General features: G+C 40.6%; 1 protein-coding gene across 2 annotated transcripts in view; it reads right to left on the bottom strand.

The window, feature by feature from the left end:
• Window positions 1–702: 702 nt before the first annotated feature.
• Window positions 703–18,664, bottom strand: part of invs (inversin) — a 38,626-nt gene continuing 20,664 nt past the window's right edge. For both annotated transcript variants that reach the window (XM_077213710.1, XM_077213719.1), the window contains exons 11-18: window positions 10,982–11,211; window positions 10,732–10,838; window positions 9,721–9,930; window positions 8,127–8,356; window positions 6,523–7,225; window positions 3,948–4,153; window positions 2,381–2,488; window positions 703–1,405 (exon numbers count right to left, since the gene is read on the bottom strand). In XM_077213710.1, the coding sequence (XP_077069825.1) occupies window positions 1,287–1,405; window positions 2,381–2,488; window positions 3,948–4,153; window positions 6,523–7,225; window positions 8,127–8,356; window positions 9,721–9,930; window positions 10,732–10,838; window positions 10,982–11,211 (1,913 nt within the window). In that variant the 3' untranslated portion in view covers window positions 703–1,286. The remainder of the gene's footprint in view (window positions 1,406–2,380; window positions 2,489–3,947; window positions 4,154–6,522; window positions 7,226–8,126; window positions 8,357–9,720; window positions 9,931–10,731; window positions 10,839–10,981; window positions 11,212–18,664) is intronic.

Below are 18,664 nucleotides of genomic sequence, written 5' to 3'. Positions count from 1 at the left end.
TAATATAGACCAGGAGAGATTTTTTAATTACCCACTGTTTCGTAATCAACTGAATTCATGAAATAATGGTATTTACTCAAAGCAACTGGAACATACAAACAGCTGCTGTTTTAAAGTTTCTTAAAGAAATCTGAATTTAAAAATGGGAACGCTACGTTCTAAAGTTTGGGGTCAGTAAGTTTTTTTTTTAAAATAAAGTAATACTTATATTCATCAAAGATGCAGTAAATTGTTCAAAAGTGAAATTTGAATTGTTATAAAATATTTTAAATAACTGTTGTACTTTTGAATGTTCTATTCATCAAAGAATCCTGGAGAAAAATGATCAGTTTTTACAAAAATATTAAAAAGCACAGATATTTTCAACATTGATAATAAGAAAAATGTTAACTAAATATATTAGAACAATTTCTGAATGATCATGTGACATTGTAGTAATGACTGCTGTAAAAGCTTTGCCATCACAAGAAAAAATTGCATTTTAAACCATTCAAATAGAAAACTTTAATAGCTTTTAAAAGTTTACTGTATTATTGTTAAAATAAATGCAACCTTGGTGAGCATAAGAGTGTTTCAAAAACATACAATTAATCTCACCAACCTCAAACTTTTGAACGCTAGCATATAATTATTACTCTCAGGATTAAGAACAAAGTCTGTGAGGTAAGATGATTCTAGCAAAAATGACAGCAAAATCTTTACTTTCTTAACACATAAATTGAGGTATCTTTAATTTTACAAAATTTATTTTACAATAATACATCAATAGTAAAAAAAAAAAAAAATACAATGATTTATAGTGATGAATAAATTGTATTAATAATCCAACCCACTCAAAAATAGGTCTGGCGATAGAGTACAATAATACAATGCCTAGATCTGTGACAATATCAGAAATGGGCTGAAAATATGAGTATGTTTCAAAGAGAGTGTCAGTTTAACAACTTTAATGTACACTCAGTGGTCTCCCATGCAGGTGGTCTTGTTATGTAAGGTGTGTCACCCATACGACAGGTATATGACGTGTTGTTGACAGAATGAAAGGTTATCTAATACATTTGTTGTGTTTGTGGTTTTAACCTCTAACCTCTGCAATAATCAAGGTGATACTGCAGATTTCATATGTAAACCCAGACACGGACCATGTAAGTTCACTGTACCTCATGCAATAGTTTAAATAAACATCAAATGAGTTTAAATGCATATAATCCCTGTGTCTCTTTGAGAGATTTAGCTCCTGTAAAAAAAACAACAACAAAAAACCTGTTGGAGTCCATTTTGTGGTGTTAGTTCTTAGTTCTGTTCTGACTGCTTTGACTGCCAGTACTGGATGGGCGTAGATGGTAAGAGTATTGCTTTGCCTGATTTAAAGAATCCACCAGGCTCACACAGTCAATGGCACTCACTGTGGATAAAGACAGCACACACATGCTATCAGTCAAACATTTGGAATAATTCATATTTTTTCAAATGTTTTTGAAAGAAGTTTCATTAGGCCAACCCACAGTGCACCGACAAACACTGACCAATGCAGACAAACACCCGATTACAGTATGACATTTCCACGACCTGACAAACACTGATTCAATGGCGAAAACGAGCGCCGACCAATGACAACAGACATTGACAGGTGTAACACTGATTCGACAAAACCTGAACCTGTAAGTGCAGTGTGAATTTATGCTCACCAAGGCTGCATTTATTTGATCAAACATACATTGAAAACAGTAGGTAATATTGTGAAATATTGCAATAAAAAAAATTTATTTTAATATATTTTAAAATTGTATTTATTCCGGTTATTGCAAAGCTCAATTTTCAGCATCATAACAGTCTTTGGTGTCACATGATCCTTCAGAAATCATTCTAATATGCTGATTTGGTGCTCAAGAAGCAAGAAGATTCCTGGCTAAATTTCTATCAATTATTACTGTTATTAATATTCCTATTATTATCAATGTTGAAAACAGTTTTATGCTGCTTAATGTTTTTGTGGAAACCGTGATACTGTGATTTTATTCAGGATTCTTTGATGAATATAAAATTCATTCAAGATTTATTTTTAAAAGGAAATCTTCTGTAACGTTCTAAATGTCTACTATAACTTTAGATTAATTTAAGGTGTCCTTGCTGACTAAAAGTAGTAATTCCTTTTCTTTTTTTAATCGTATCCCAAACATTTGGTGGTGTATCATGGTTTCCACAAACGCTTAAAATATTAAGCAGTTTTCAACATTGATAATAATAAGGAAATGTTTCGTGAGCACCAAATCAGCATCATAAGAATGATTTCTGAAGGACACTAAAGATTGGAGTAATGGCTGCTGAAAACGTACACCACCAAAGAACACAAGCAGTGATTATAAACCCCAGTACTCACAGTGTTTGTTTGTTTTGAGTGACAGATCCAGCAGCACTTGGCTTTGGCTCTGTGGTTTAAGCACTGCAGCCCGCAGAGAGTGCCCTCTTTTGGACGGGGGGGCGCCACCTAGACCAAATATAACAGCAGTGTTTATTGCTTTAGATGTGGTCACATGCACGTTTTTTTTTTTTACTTAAATGGATCAATATCTCCACGTTAACGTCACGACTGATACTAGAGTTGTTAAAATAATAAGAATTGGACAGTTTGGTATCAAACGTGCAGGTGTGTGTGAGCGCGTGTCCATCTGGCAGCGGCGGGCAGGACGAGGGGAGGGAGGTTTGCGTTTGTGAGCGAGAGGAGACAGCTCGACATTCCGTCTGACAGCAATGAACTTTTCAAAGCGCTGTGACTGTCAGGGAGGAGCGGGGAGGGGAACAAGTGTCCGTGTGTGTGTGTACGTGTGCGCGTGTTTGAGAATGAGAGCGTCTCTGGCCTGCTCAGCCATCATCACCTGTTCATGTCTGCTGAAGGTCAGTTGCGTTAACTGGGTCGAAACTCCACCTTATCAACTGATATGAAAGGAGGGAGGGGTGACGGCGTGTGTCTGTGTTGGAGCGTCACATAAAAACATAACACCCCTCTGTAATAATCTTATTAGTGATGCTTGTCCTACTTTAAACTTAACTTATGCTACGGACAGGAATCATAACTCAAATCATGTCGCTATTTAAGGAAAGGTATCCAATTACTTTTACAAGCGATCAGGCATATGGTTATAAATAAATAAGACTCTATTTTAATATATCTTATATAGTGTCACATGACATTTTGAAATCATTCTTATATGCTGATTTGCTGCTGAAGAAACATTTATTATTATCAATGACTAAAATAGCTGTGCTGCTTGACATTTTTGTAGAAACAGTGATACTTTTTTCAGGATTTTTTGATAGAGTGAAAGTTCAAAAGAACAGCATTTGAAATAGAATCTTTTGTAACATTATAAATGTCTTTACTGTGATTTTTAAATGCATGACTATTTCAATGCATCCTTGCTGAATAAAAATATCAATTTCTTTTGAAGAAATGCTTTCCATTTTAGATAAATGCTGTTTTTATGGAACTTTCTACTCATGAAAGAATCCTGAAAAAAATTGTATACAACTGTTTTCAACATTAATGATAATAAAAATAAATGTTTTTTGACCAGCAAATCAGCATATTAGAATGATTTCTAATGGATCATGTGACACTGAAGACTGATGCTGAAAATTCAGCTTTACCATCACAGGAATAAATTACATTTTAAAATATATTCCAATAGAAAACGGTTATTTAAATTTGTATTAATATTTTACAATATTACTGTATTTTTTTGTACTTTTAATCAAATAAATGCAGCCTATGTGAGCATAAGAGACTTAAAACGTAAAAAAAATCTTATCGATCCAAAACTTTTGAGCGGCTATCTATTTATATAATATGCAAATTAGGGCTGGGAAAATTAAACTCTTTATACCTAACATGATTAAAACTGATATTAATTGGTTTCCCTCCTAGTGGACAGTAATATAACACTCACCATAGATATTTTGGAGCACAGAGCTTTTTTTCCCTGCATTCCTGGTAGGTGCAGCTTGAACTTCAGAAGAAGTTTTATGGTGGGTGTGGTTATGAGCTATAGGCCACTCCCATAATAACTGAATCAACAGGGCTGTGACTTCAGCAGACTCCGCCCCTTTCACAGTCCTGCACAGTACCTTACGAAGACGACCCCGAATACAAGACCTGAATGGAAAAACATCTTACGCTTTCACAAGCACATACGTACCAGCAAATGCAGCGACAGCATATTAAAGATGTACAATCAAACGAGCAAACCACATTACTGTTCATAAAAAGGACTTGAAGAATGTGCATATACCTTCTTTGTACTCTGAATCCCATTATTTTAGTAAAGCCATTAAAAGAAAGTGCACTCATGGGCCTGCATTACACACTCTACACACACACACAAATAAATAAGAGGCCTATTCTGGTGACCTGCCCTCAGAGGTGTTGATGTCCTGGTGGGCACAAAGCCATGCCACAACTCAAATAAGGAACATATGGGGAACATATGAGCAAACACAAATGGAATCTGCAGACTTTTCTTGCATTTTCTGGGTTGATTTAGAGGAAAAGTTGATTTAAACAGTTAATGTTTTTAACTTACTTTATTGTCGATTTATTTGTAAACAAACAAATAAATAAAATTTTATGTATATTGTCATGTATACAAATCAAATTTATACTGTGAAAAATTAGTATTATAAATATGTGGAAAATATTAATTGGAGAGATGAGATATGAGAGGAGACACAGTAGCTAGCTATGTTTACATGCATCCAAATAATCCGTTTATAATCATATTGACGGCTCAATCAGACGGAAAAGCCTTCACATAAACACCTCAGTCGTTTAGATTAAGCTTGATCCGAATGAAATTTCGATCAGATTGAAAGGGGTGTTGTATTACCACAAATAATCTGATCAACAGGAAAAAATTAAGCATGTAAACGCTTGAATCTGATTATTTTCTCAAATTTGCGCACATGCGCAGTGCCATGATGCATATGTTTACATATATTTTAAGTCATACAAACGTGCATATGTTACGTCTCATGTCTTACAAACTGGCCAGTGGACGAGACTGAATATTTACTTAAAGTACCCTTGTGGTGAAACTGTTTTAATGTTGTTTATATGTCTGTGGTGTTTTTAAAATGCTTTAAAGGGACATTGTGTAGGAATTTCTCCCATCTAGCGGTGAAATTGTATTTTGCATTCAAACGAGTTGTGATCTCCAGCGCCTTGCTTTTTCAAATGCGTGTTGCATCTAACAGTTACGGTAACTGTCATGTACCAAAAAGCTATGACAGGATGTCTTCTAATAGCACTTTGTCAAGTTTTCCTTCGGGTGAACAGGTTTGTTATTTCAAACAAACTGCAACTTGACACAACGATAAACGAATGTTACAGTATGAATTACTGACTGTGAAAAACTTGCCGGGGCAGTGACAAGCGCCTCTCACTGCTCTGCTCCTCCGTTTCTGCTGCTTTCAGTTACGTGACGCTGACTCTGAACGAAAACGCGTTGGCCTAGTACTTTTTGACCCTCTCTGCTATTATTGTTTTTCAAGATGGCGGAACAACATGGAAGCCTCCGTGGACCTACCCGTCACATGTATTTAAAGATAATAAATTCTTCGTTTACGAGGACAAGTCAGATAATTGGCAGAGGTATTTGTACACCATTGAGGACATATTTATAAATCAAAATATTGATTTTAGATGATAAAAAACCTAAAAAACTACACATTGTCCCTTTAAGACAAACCATTTGCAAATTCATAATTCAACACCATTGCTGAGTATTTTCACTTTAAAACTGCAGTGAACCAAAGACAGTCTCCAAAACAAGCTGGTGTTTCAGACGTTCAAAAAACTACCCTGTAACCAATCCCGTCAAAGTGTGATCATCAACGAGTGGATCTCTGAGCTTGTGTGATGGAGCCAGGGCTAATTTGCATATTCATAGAACCGCGTATACTACATGAGGCAAGGATGTAGTTACATTCAAGCTTTTTTATGGCATGAAGAATTTTTTTTAAGGATTCTTTTTTTTAAAGTCATTTTGGTGATTAAAGATGAGTTTTAAGTGATAAAATGATTGACTTCATTATTTTCTTTAATAATAGTTACTTCTGACATTAATGCAAGCTTTAATTTTTAGATATGTCCTAAATGGCTAAATGTACAATTATACTCACAGTAGCTCTGGTGACAACATAATGATGGCTTTTTTCGGATCTGAACGCGCCGACTGGACACTAAACTTTTGTTTGGAATACATGTAATGCAATAAACGGAAATGTAAATCAGATTGCAACTTTATGGTTCATATAAACAGAACTTTCAGAATCTGAAATGGGATTGGATTTATTCCGATTGGCGAAAACTAGAGTATGTGAATATGCCTAGGTTAGGAGACTAGTTTCCAGGGACAGTGGTCAAACACAGTCATTCTTAAAAAAAAATTTGAGTTTAGACTATTGGCCAATCAGAATCAAGTATTTATTGTAGTAGAGAAATAGTGGAAGAAAAAACATCATTACCTCCTCCATGCTCTCTGTATCACAACGGCCGCCTGATTTTTACAACGGATGCTGTCTCCCTTCATTTCCTTCTCTTTGTCCTGTTGTTTTTTTCTTGTTCTGCTCATCCATCTCTCTTTGTCCACCTCCTGTTTCTCTCTGCCAGTCTCTTTCTGTACTTCAGTCCTTGATCTTTTATCCTTTTCTCTGTCCATCTCTCTTTCTGCCCGTCTCTCTTTTTGTCGTGTGACAGAGGTTTTTTCTAAGGGGGAGTTGGAGACGTTATAATGCTGGGTTCCTGTGGATTTGTGGTCTGATGCTGGCTTGTTCCCCTTGGACGTTGATCTATAGATGCCGTCTGTCGGTGTCTCTGTGGAACCTAGAGTAGACTGGGCCGCTGGTTTTGAGTGGGCAGCTATAGTCCTGGGTCTGGTATGTATTGCTGATTTGGGGGTTGTGTTGGTCTCCATGTGGCCTGGTGCTACATGGGCTCCTGTGTGGACCAGTTTGGCACTGCCTGGTCGACTGGACCCAGCAGGGGATCGGCGCTCATATGTGGATCCACATTCCACTGATACGCATGTGTCTAGGCCACACGTCTCTATCACACACACCTCCTCTACAGTGCCTGAACACTTTTTGGTACTCAGAGGGGTCACCGTGAGGACAGAGGTCGCAGGGGGGAGAGTAGTGTCTGGTGTTTTGGCCTCTCTCGTTCTGCGCTCTAACAGAGAAACAAAGCAATTCGTTAGAGATGACAAAGTGCAATAACATAAGGTGGCACAACAGAAGATTATTTGTTATTATTATGGTGCTGCTAAATGCTTGAGTCTGATTGATAGACATGATTTTCAGAAAACAGACTAATAATGTGAGCAGTTTAAAAATGTAGCAGTAAATGAGAGAGAGAGAGACAAGAGTTGGTGGTTGCTTAAAAAGATCCTTTGTGGTGTCTTTTAATAAACATTGTAACGTTGAAATAAATAATACATATAGATACTTAAATCAAAGTAAATAAATAAATCAAGATATAAACCTGAACTATATGTACAGAAATGCTCTAATTCTTCCACACAACTGGCTGAACTCAGGTATTAAGTATACGCGAATGGACTTCTTTATGACATACGCATCTTAAAATGATTAATAAAAATAAATAACCAATTGAAAAAAATATGAAATAAATAAATAATATACCTAAAAGTGCAGTATTATAGCGAGTAGAAAAAAGTGAAATAATGTAATGTAATAAAAACTAAAGACTTTCAAATTAATATTTTACACACGGTATATTTCTTCACGGTATAAATTGAGTCTTTATACATGAAAATATATAGAGGCCTTTTACATTTTAGGATGGAGGTCCCTCATAAGAGGATGACCGTATGTTTTATTAAATTAGACAATTTTTTATCTTATGAATTTTATATCAATATTACAGGATTTTTATTATTGGCCGTTTATTCGTTAGCAGCCATAATGTGAAAATAATTATCAGCTTATTATCAGACAGATATTTTTTATAAAATGTTTAAAAATATGAATTAATTGACTCATTGATCAAATTAATGTGCACTCAAGGTCAGCATGTTATTCCTTACTTTTTATTCATAAACTAAACTCACCAGTTCTATGTTGTTTCTCTCTCCTGCTCTGTGAATGAATGTTATGAGCACCGGGGGACTTTTTCTGTTTGTGTCCTTTCACCGCCACTGGATCTTTAAACCTCTGCTCGGTTTCATCCAGTGAAAGTTTTTCCACTCCAACTGCAGCCAATGAAACGCACCGCTTCTGATCAGCCTCGGCCAATGAGAGCTGCTGCTCTGCCTCACGTCTGCGTTCCTCCTCCCTCTTCCTAGAGAAACAAAAAACACACACAACACACATTTATTGACATGACATATTTATCCTCTTGATGATGACCGTCCTGGATCATTTATTTAATGTTTGTTGTGCCGTTTGCTGCTGGCTGTCAGTTCTAGGTCAAGTACCTGGTTATGGTTGCCATTGCGAATATTCTAATACACTTAAACTACCGTACAAAAGTTTGGGATCAGAATTTTTTTTTTTTTTTATTAATACTTTTATTCAGCAAGGATGCATTAAAGTACATCAAAAGTGACAGTAATACTTTTACATTGTTAAAAATATTGTATTACAAATAATAATTCTGTTCTTTTGAAATTTCAATTCATCAAATATGCTGAAAAAAAATGCATCACTGTTTTCACAAAAATGTTAGGCAGAACAACTATTTTCAACATTGATAATAATAAAATAAATGTTTCTTAGGCAGCAAATATTAGAATGATTTCTGAAGGATCATGTGACACTGTAATGACGCTGAAAATTCAGCTTTGCCATCATAGGAATAATAGGAATTACACTTTAAAATTTATTAAAATAAAAAACATTATGTTTTAAATTGTAATAATATAGCCTTGGTGAGCATAAGAGACTTCTTTCAAAAAATATTTAAAACATCTTTTGAATGGCAATGTACGTACAACCCATTTTCATTAAGTTCATTTAAGATTTTTAGAGTCAGATAAATTATAAATGTGCTTTTTGTTCTGATTATTGGTTGGTACAATATCTCTTTCAAGTCAATATCTGAGTTTAACAGGATAGCATTACACATCCCTCCATAGTTTTGAACACCTTTACCTAGCATGAAACAAAAACGAACAAGTAGATGGATAGACTGCAGGCAGAATAACACAGATAAAAGACAGATGGTTAGAGAGTCAGACTACGCAAATAAGTTTAGAAGATGTATGTTAATGTGAGTATGCAGAGCCTGGAAAAGAGAGAAGAACATATTCCAATCTGTGTATGTGTGTATTCATTCATCAGCAGAGCTGACAGACTCTAAATGTCAAGGTGTTGAGCAGCTGAGTGTTGCCCAATTAACAGAAAAGCAGGGAGAATGAGTGAATCTCTCTTGCGCTCTTTCTCTCTCTATCGTCTCATCTATTTCCATTATTGACAGCAAGAAATTGATGCTCATATTCCTCAACAGGCAGGTAGATAGATGAGCTGGTTCAGAGCAAACACACATAATTAAACACATATTATATTCATGCAAACCTTCCATGTCAGCTCCAGCCTAGCTACATCAATCAGCACTGGATTGTGGGTAAGAGAATATTTGCACCCCACCATTTATCTCTTTCTCTTCAAGGCAGAAGAACCTATGTGTGTTTTTGCGAGTCTTACTTTGCAGCGTCCTTGCGTAGTTGTTCATGTCTCATGAGGAGCTTCTTGCGTTCTTTGAAGGCCCGTCGGACCTTGTAGCCTTTGTAAAGAGCCTGGATGGACGAGGCGGCGATGTCCTGGATGGCGGCGATGGACAGAGCTCCATGCTCCAATAGAAACTGGGTCAGTTCCTGATGTTCCCCCAGCAGGGCATAGTCTAAAGGAGTGTACCTAGTCATTTAACACAGGGGGTTTTAAACTTTTTGATGCCACGGACTCCCAAAAAATATTATATTATATTTAACATTTATATAGCAAGTTTGGGGTTAGTAAGATATTTTATGTTTCTGAAAGAAGCCTTGCTCACCAAGGGTGCATTTATTTGATCAAACATACAGTAAAAATACAGTAATATTGTAAAATATTACTGAATTTAAAATTTTTTTTATTTAAATATATTTTAAAATGTAATTTATTCCTTTGAGGGCAAAGCTGAGTTTTCCAAGTATGGCCGACTGCTTCCTGCAGTTCTACAAGTTACAACAACCCCCTCCCCCCTCCTGATGTCATCAGAGCCCCTCCTGGAATCGCTGAAAAGATTGTTTTAGTCAGTGACATCCATGCTTGTTTCTTCACGGGAGGTGTAACTTGCAGGGGCGTGGTTTGTATTGCCGCGGGACGCAAACAAATGCTTCTCAAATTTTCAGCATCGTTACTCCAGTCTTCAGTGTCACATGATGGCTCAGAAATCATTCTAATATGCTGATTTCTTATAATTATCAATGGGAAAAAAAAAACTGGATTCTTTGATGAATAGAACGTTCCAAAGAACAGCATTTATTTGTAATAGTAAAGACATTTATAGTTTTACAAAGAATTCTCTCAATTTTGAATCATTAATTGCATCCTTGCTGAATAAAAGTATTAATTTCTTACTAACCCCAAACATTTAAATGGTTTAAATAAGAACATCTGACCTGTAACCACTAGGCCAAACCACAAGAACTGTGTGCATGTGTGAATGTTTGTTACCTCTCCTCAGTGTGCTCCATATGGTTGGGGAATGTCCCACACCCCAAAAGCAGCTTCACAGCATCCAGATAACCGTTATTACAGGACCAGTGAAGCGCGGTTCTCCCCTTAACACATAAACGTACAAAAAAAAATCAGACTTCTTGTTATTTTTTAGTCTCTCTCTTTTTCATATCTCAAGCAAGCCGCTCATGGGTAATGGCCAGTACATGGTCTCAGTGTTGGCTTTGGGCTTTCTTTACAATCATACCTCCTTGTCCTGGATATTGGGATCTGCATCATGCTGAATGAGCAAGGCCATGCAGTTGATGTAGCCGGCATATGCTGCACACTGCAGGGGAGTTCGTCCAGCGTGGTCCTGCAGGTTAGGACTGATCCCGTTCTCCATCAGCACCTCACATACCTCTGCATTACCGCCCAGAGCCGCCCAGTGCAGCGCAGAGTGCCCGTCTATGTCTACCAGATCAACACGTGCCCCTCCTAAACATATTCAAGATGCAGATTTACCATGAGCACTCTGACATCTCTGTTTAAAATGCACCAGTTCCCAGACACATTCCCACCAAGACAGAAGTTTTCAAAATAACTCAAGCAATGCTTAACACAACTAGAACACTAGTTATGATAAACGAAGCTGTCTAGAAAGGAATGTGATGCTGCTGGCATGTGTCTAAAATATAATTGTTTTAATTACAAAAACGGTTATTTGATGTAATAAATTTAAATAACATGACCATTGAATCAAATGCACCTCATTGTGGAATAAAGACACAGAATCATAATATCAATGTGATAAATTACACCAATGTATAAATAAATAAATACAAAATAATAAAAGCAGGCAAAAACAATTTAACTAATTATTTTGAACAGACTTTGAACCAGTGTTAATTTTGTTATTGAAATTTATGAAGAAAAATGTTCGTCAATTACCTTCTTTGCATGGCTAAAACGAGATAACACAAACATCATTAAACGATAACTGTGACTATATCAACATGGAATATTGTTGATGGAAAAAAGACAAGACTAAAATGTAGTTAAAAATAACTTTACCAAAATCTCTTCATTTTTTGTCGAAAACAAAAAGTGGACTGTTTTTAACAAGCTTCTACAAGCTTTCATGCTTGCAGTTGCCAGATGTCAAGATTTTAAGACCCCAATCAAAGCTTTTCTCTTAAAAGGATACATTTTCTGCCTGGTGTTTTACTTAGGGTGTATTCACACCAGCAAATTCCGCTAGTTCACTTGCTTTGGTCCAGACCAAATACAATGTTGATTTTTTTTGTTTGGTGTGGTTCGCTTTCACACTGCCCTTTTTGCAAGTGAACCAAAATTTGTAAACAAAACCACAGGTGTACTAAGGTCATCCATTCATTGGACAGAAATTTGAACCGTACCAGAGTTCGTTTGGAACCGGACCGAGACCACCTCTTCAGCTGGGACTCGGTACGGTTGTTTGGTCCGCACCCGAGTGCGATTGCTGCATTCAAACCTGCCCAAAAGATCCGCACCAAGGGGGGAAACGAACTTGAGTTTAATTGAATCGAACCAAACAAGACTGGTGTGAATACACCCTTAATCTTTGCAATCTGGCAACCACGCGTTCTCTCTACGCTGTGGAAAAAGCGTGGATTATCTGAAAACACATGCAAAATTTAGAACTACAAACTAGTACACAGTACTACTCGGATTACCTTGTTTCAATGAAAAGAAATACTAATAGAAATATGCTAATAAGCGGTTCCGAACTCAACAACAGACAAACATGCAAGCTGGAGTTTAGAGTTTATTCTGCTCAAATTAAAGTGTCATAGATTCAGTCAGTGTTCCTTCACCGCTTGTGCTGTTTTCTGCGAGCCTACGACTAAATCTGCCATCAAACCTTAAGTGATGAACTATATTAAAATCCAAACACGGATCTCAACTATATTGCTTTTGATTTATTTTTTGTCCTTTTTTTTTGCTGTTGTCTTAATAGAAAAACATGAAGGTAATTTGGAATTATTGAAATTACTATTAGGAATTTCACTGTTTTAATTGTTGAGAGAAGTTATTTTACCAGTTTTCATAATGTAGAGAGTGTTCATTTATATGATAAATAGCCTATAATAAATCAGGAAACTAGATGAGGTAAAATAAACCATGCATGTGAGTTGAGATTCTCTTGATAGGTGAAAGTGCAATAATTTTGATTAAATAAAAATAAAATTATCAAATGACAACAATTTGTTGTGATTATAATTTCGAACAAAACAATTTAACCATTATTCTGCATGACATAATTGTGACTAAGTTTTCATTGACTAAAACTAGACTAAAATGCCCAGACCTCGACTAAAACTTTACTAAACAAAAATATGATAAAAAAAACCCTGAAAAGTACATTTGAGGACTTGGACTAAGGCTAAGACTTATTAACTAAGACTGCATTAAAAACAATAGCAGACAAAATTAACACTAGTTGGAACATGATATGTCTAAATAACAAATAAACAAACAAACAAATGAATAAATATAAAAATACTATAATTAAAAATACTTAAAGGGCACCTATTATGCAAAATTCACTTTTACATGGTGTTTGAACATAAATGTGTGTTGGCAGTGTGTGAGCAAAACCACCCTAGAATGATAAAAATCCACCCAGTGTTTTTTTTTACAATCTCAATAAATCATAAGAACTGTCTCAGAACGAGCTGTTCTGAGATTCGGCTCAGTGTGACGTAGAATTGAGCAAACCCCACTGACGTGGTTTGATTGACACTATGGTTTTGGCATAGACCCGGCCCTCGGTGATCTGTTCACCATCCTCCATTGTTTCAATGACAGCCGGTGTTCTGACGATTTGTGCTGCCTTGTCGAAAATCTCTCCTAAGAAACATAAGTGTTCTGTTGTGGGATGTAATAATGTTCATAGTAGTTTTCACTTACTTCCGACATCAGAGCCACTGAAAACGCAGTGGATGGATTTTATTTAGGAAGGAAAGGCGCCACTTAAACTTCCAAAATACATTTATGTTTGCATGTTTCTGACAGACTGTTTTGTGAACGAGGGTCAATTAAAAGCAGGTTTTGCTTCAAAGTTAATCCTCAAGTGTGGATCGTTGCCTACTGTTCGCGATCCAACGTCACCTCCAGTAGAAGTAAGTGTATTTTATGATTTTTGAGCAAATATTCATTTCAGTCGATGTCAGCCAATTCAACAACAAATGCGTCTAAAGTTGTTGTCGTCGTCGTAGGATTTCTGTGTAATAATTTAAACCTTGTTTGTATGGTGTGACACCACACGTTTATAAATATATTTTTTAAAGATATTGTATTAAAAACCGTGCATGTTTTCTGTAAAGACAAGACATCAAAAATGCTGTTTCATCCGTCTTGTAACCTTCCATACAACAAATAGCGTCAGACAGTTTTATGTCACGTATTATTTTTTGCAACAATTACAAATGTAAATAAATTAATACCTGTTCTATCTCCCTGCAGCATATATTTTGTTCTTGTTCTGTAGCCAACTTCTCACATTTGCCACATAAGCACCTGTACGACAAGTAATGTAAACATGACGCAACAGGTCCCTCGCATAAATGTAATTTCGTTTGTACATAGCAAACGTTCCCTTTCAGTCGATAACGTCAGACGTAGTCGACGGTCGACTGAAATGGGATCTCGCTAGAGAGCCTATCCTCTTCGAGTACTATTGAACGAGCCAATGTAATTGGCGTGCGTGATTCGCATCACACACTCCGCCCCCGTGGCGCGGGTATAAATACGGAAGTGGATGCACGCACTAGTTGCCCTTCGCTTCGGAGCCGATCGTTTGATGTCTCTGAGAGTGCTGTTGTCTACAACGAGCGAGTGTGTCGGTGTTCTTCAGGAAGACTCTCCCAGTGCTGGTGTTCTACAGTGCGAGTGCAGCGGTGATCGCGAGCTTGGAGCTCTCAACTGCTGTTTTTAACAGCAACAAATTTCTAAATGTTTGTGTGTGTTGATGGGTGATTAGAGGGCGGAAAAGTGAGTGCTTCACTGTTTCAGTTCTCTGTTCAGTGTTGCCGCGGTCATTCCCCTGAGTGCTCCAGCACTGGTGACGGTCCTATTTTCTGAAAGAGCAACACGGGTGCGTTTGCGTCTTTTTCAAGATGTCATTCCGCCCATGCGTTTCTGGGTGCGGTCGTTCCCTGTCTCTCTCTGATGGTCACAACTGTTGTGTCACGTGTTTGGGCTTACAGCACGCTGAGACAGCTTTTGTGGACAGCTCATGTTTTCACTGTGGGAACATGACTGTCGCAGTGTTGAGGGCGAGACTCGCCTTCGTTCGCAGAGAGCGAGTCCCCATTACCATGCCCCACCCTCGGGTGCTGTGTGGGATGGGTGACCGAAGGATAGTGTTGGATGTCCCGCCCGGTAACCATTCCCTGTGGGCTCCTCACTCCTCCCTTCCACTGCAACCACTGGAGCCTCCTGTGTTGTCTGCTGGTCCATCTGTAATGGGTGGGCCAGTGGTTTCACTCGGGGCTCCCCTGGAGGACAGGACGCCGATTGCAGCATCGGAGGGTGAGCTGACTTCTAGAGATGATGACTCGGCTGCATTGTCTCCCTCCGGGAGTTCAATGTTGCCCGAGCCGGATCCAGAATTATCAGCTATGCTGAAACGGGCCGCCGAGGCTGCCGGGCTCGAGTGGAACCTCCACCGTGTCCCGTTCAGTCTCGGTTGGAATCTGGAGTTTGCTATCTTGGGGCGGGCCGCGCTGGTTCTCAGCTCGCCGCCCCAGTGCATTTCTTTCCCGAAATGCATGGAGAGCTAATCAGGTGGTGAACAGCATCTTTCTCTGCCAGAAACTGCTTGAATAGCTTTTCCCCCTCATTACCCTTGATGGAGGAACGGTGAAGGGTTGTGAGGTGTCCCTCCATTGGAGCGGTCTGTCGACACAGGTGCACCTGTGTCCGGCGGCCGCTGCCTTTTGGGGGGATCCTCGTCTCCCCCCTAAGGCCTGTGAGTTTTCGTCCGTTCCGACAGGCAGAGCTTACAAAGCCTGTGGGCAAGCCACTTCCTCTTGCGTGCCATGGCGTTGCTCCAGGCTAGGGCACCCATGGCATGCACGAGGGTAATCCGGAGCGTGCGCTCATAGGTGAGCACCGCACTGCATCCGACCTCACCCTCCGGGGCATGAGTGTCGTAGCGTGCGTGATCGGTCTGGCGATGTCCACCTTGGTGGTCCAGTAGCGCCTTCGTTGGCTCAGCCTGGTTGGTATGGCGGATGCGGACAAGGTTCGGTTCCTGGTCTCCCCAATTTCCCAGGTTGGGCTGGTCGGCGACGCGGTGGAGAACTGCATCCAACAGTTCTCTGCCGCTCAAGCGCAGACGGAGGTCATCCGGCACATCCTGCCCCGGTGGCCAGCTGCTGCCTCCACCCGCCGCCGGTGGCAGCTCCTCCGCCTGCTCGTCGCCGTGGGCGTTCCCCGGCCGCCGCTCCTGCTGGCCCTCCGCAGCAGCCTCCACCCAGGCCTCAGCATGGAGCCGGCCGCAGTAGAGACGCCCAGCCCGCTCCAGGCACTGCCAAGCCAGGTGGCAAGCAACAGCGGAAGCTTTCCGGAGCGGGCCGCCCAGGAATGGATGAGATGCTCTTGGAGTGGCACGATCACTCCCTCCCCCCGGGTGAGGGCCGGGTGGAGCCTTTGTTTGTGTGTGTGTCTGTTCCGCCGCTGGCTCCCAAAAAAAAAAAAAAAGCGGAGCAAGCGGTACCCACACTGCAAAGAGAGAGCAATTTCATCTGTTCCTGGGTCCCAAGAGGGCCAGTCTGGCGGGTGTGACCCTGTATAGCCTTACACCCCTCAGCTCCCCCTTGGTCGCCAGCAGGCAGCTTGGTGCGTTCGAGGACCCGGTCATCCGCCTTCTCACGCGCCCCCTGCCGCTAGTGGAGACAGGTAAGTGTTGCACAGCACACTAACACCACTCTCTCTACTTTGCTGCCCCACCTCAGGCTCGGCTACCCCTCTCAAGTCAGTGATAATCATCACATTAGGTGTTGAGCAGACGTGCTCCTGAAAATTCAGTGATATTCATCACACCGAGTGTTGAGCAGTGCTCCTGACTTGTGCGTGCTTATCTTATCCTGCTGGCGAAGGATTGGATATAGCCGCTCCTCCAGCCGGTACGAAGCCCAGTTGTAAACTCGTTCTTCGTGCTACTAGGTGGTGGATCGTGACCATCTTGGCCCAAGATTGGTCTGCAGCTCCGACCTGAAAGACATGTGCTTAAAAACAGATCTCTACCTTCCGCACCGCAGGCCATCCTGTGGGTTGCGTGTAAGGGTGGAGTATCAGTACAGTGTCCTTCCCTTCAAGTGCTCCAGAGCCCAACTGGAAGAGAGTAATCTCGCCCAGGGGCTGAGTATCTCTTTTTCAGTTTTGGAGATGGACTCGGTCTAACACGTCTCTCCAATGAGAATGTGTGCAGCTGGTGTTTGAAGTGAGAAAGGGTCCCACTGAAAGAACTTTCAGAGGCTCCTGGGGTATATGGTAGTTGCAGCCATTTGCTTCCTCCATATGTGACCGCTTCAGCGCTAGCTTCATGACCGAGTCCCGAGGTGACCGTGGCAGAGCAGCTCACCCTGTGTGATTATAGTTCATCCCGGTCTGCTGCCAAACCCTCTTCAACAGAGGGGCCACGTACAAAGGGCATGTTTTAACGGGGGCCTGGGCGACCCTCGACTACCCGGGCATTCGTGCCTCGAGTTGTTAGACATTGCGACCGTTGCGCAAGCTTCCCTTACATGTCACAACTCACCCGTCACCTCCTCCTTGGAGTCAGAAGCTTCTGAGCACGCTTTGTTCCACTCTCCCGCTCTACTCAATCGTGCCGCCATCGAGCCTCACGACAGTTATAGCCAGGGCAAGTGGAGACTCCATCCCCTGGGTCCAGCTGGTTCATGACCATTCCGGGGCCGCTCAGTTGCCCCTCCGGTTTCGTCTTCCTGCCAGTGTTTGTACAAACCGAGCGGACTACTCTTGGATAAACACTGACTCTCAGCTGCCCCAGGGGCCCGCAGAAATGTGTTTAACCCCAGTGAGCCTTCTAAAAGCGACTGCGACTCATGGTCGCCTTGCGCCTACTCAAGTCAGTGAATTCATCACACTTCATGTTGAGCAGAAATGCTCCTGAAACTCAGTGAAGTTCATCGCACTCAGGTGTTGAGCAGCAATGCTCCTGTAGCTCAGTGAGTTCATCACACTCAGGTGTTGAGCAGAAATGCTCCTGTAGCTCAGTGAATTCATCACACGCAGTGCTGAGCAGAAATGCTCCTGGTGCTCAATGAAGTTCTTCGCACTCAAGGGTTGAGCAGAAATGCTCCTGAAGCTCAGTGAGTTTATCACACTCAGGTGTTGAGCAGGAATGCTCCTGAAGCTCAGTGAACTTATCACACTCAAGTGCTGAGCAGAAAATGCTCCGGAAGCCCAGTGATCTTCACATGTTGTGTTGAGCAATGCTCCTGTGTTTTTGCGCCCGTCGCTTGCACCTACGTGCCAAGTCAGGAGAGGAACAGGTCTTCATAGTTGCCCCTTATTGGCCCAACTAGACCTGGTTCCCATCAACAGCCTTCCTGACTTCCCCTGAAAACTCTTTCAGGGAAGGGGGACGATGGCACCCTCGTTCTTCCCCCGGAGATTCCGGGCGGTCTTACATCTGAACGCGGAGGTTCAGGTGGCTATCACAGGGACATGTGATAGTTACCATCACTTCTGCGAACACCCCCTAGAAATGGGTAGCGTGCTTACGCCTTTAGAAGTGGAACCTAGTCGTTGAGTGCGTCTTCTCTCCAGAGGAGATCCTGAAAGCTTTCAATCACTTCAGTGCTCTCTTTCCTGCAAAATGGGTTGGAGTAGGCTGTTTTCCTTCATCCTCAAAATGATGTTGCCTCGGTGTTTAAAC

Source organism: Siphateles boraxobius, unplaced genomic scaffold (genome assembly GCF_051911475.1).
Source record: "Siphateles boraxobius isolate OS27281-9 unplaced genomic scaffold, OSU_SipBor_1 12, whole genome shotgun sequence".
Taxonomy (NCBI): Eukaryota; Metazoa; Chordata; class Actinopteri; order Cypriniformes; family Leuciscidae; genus Siphateles; species Siphateles boraxobius.
Note: the sequence above shows the minus strand (reverse complement) of the source record. Positions and strands in the feature narration are given on the sequence as shown.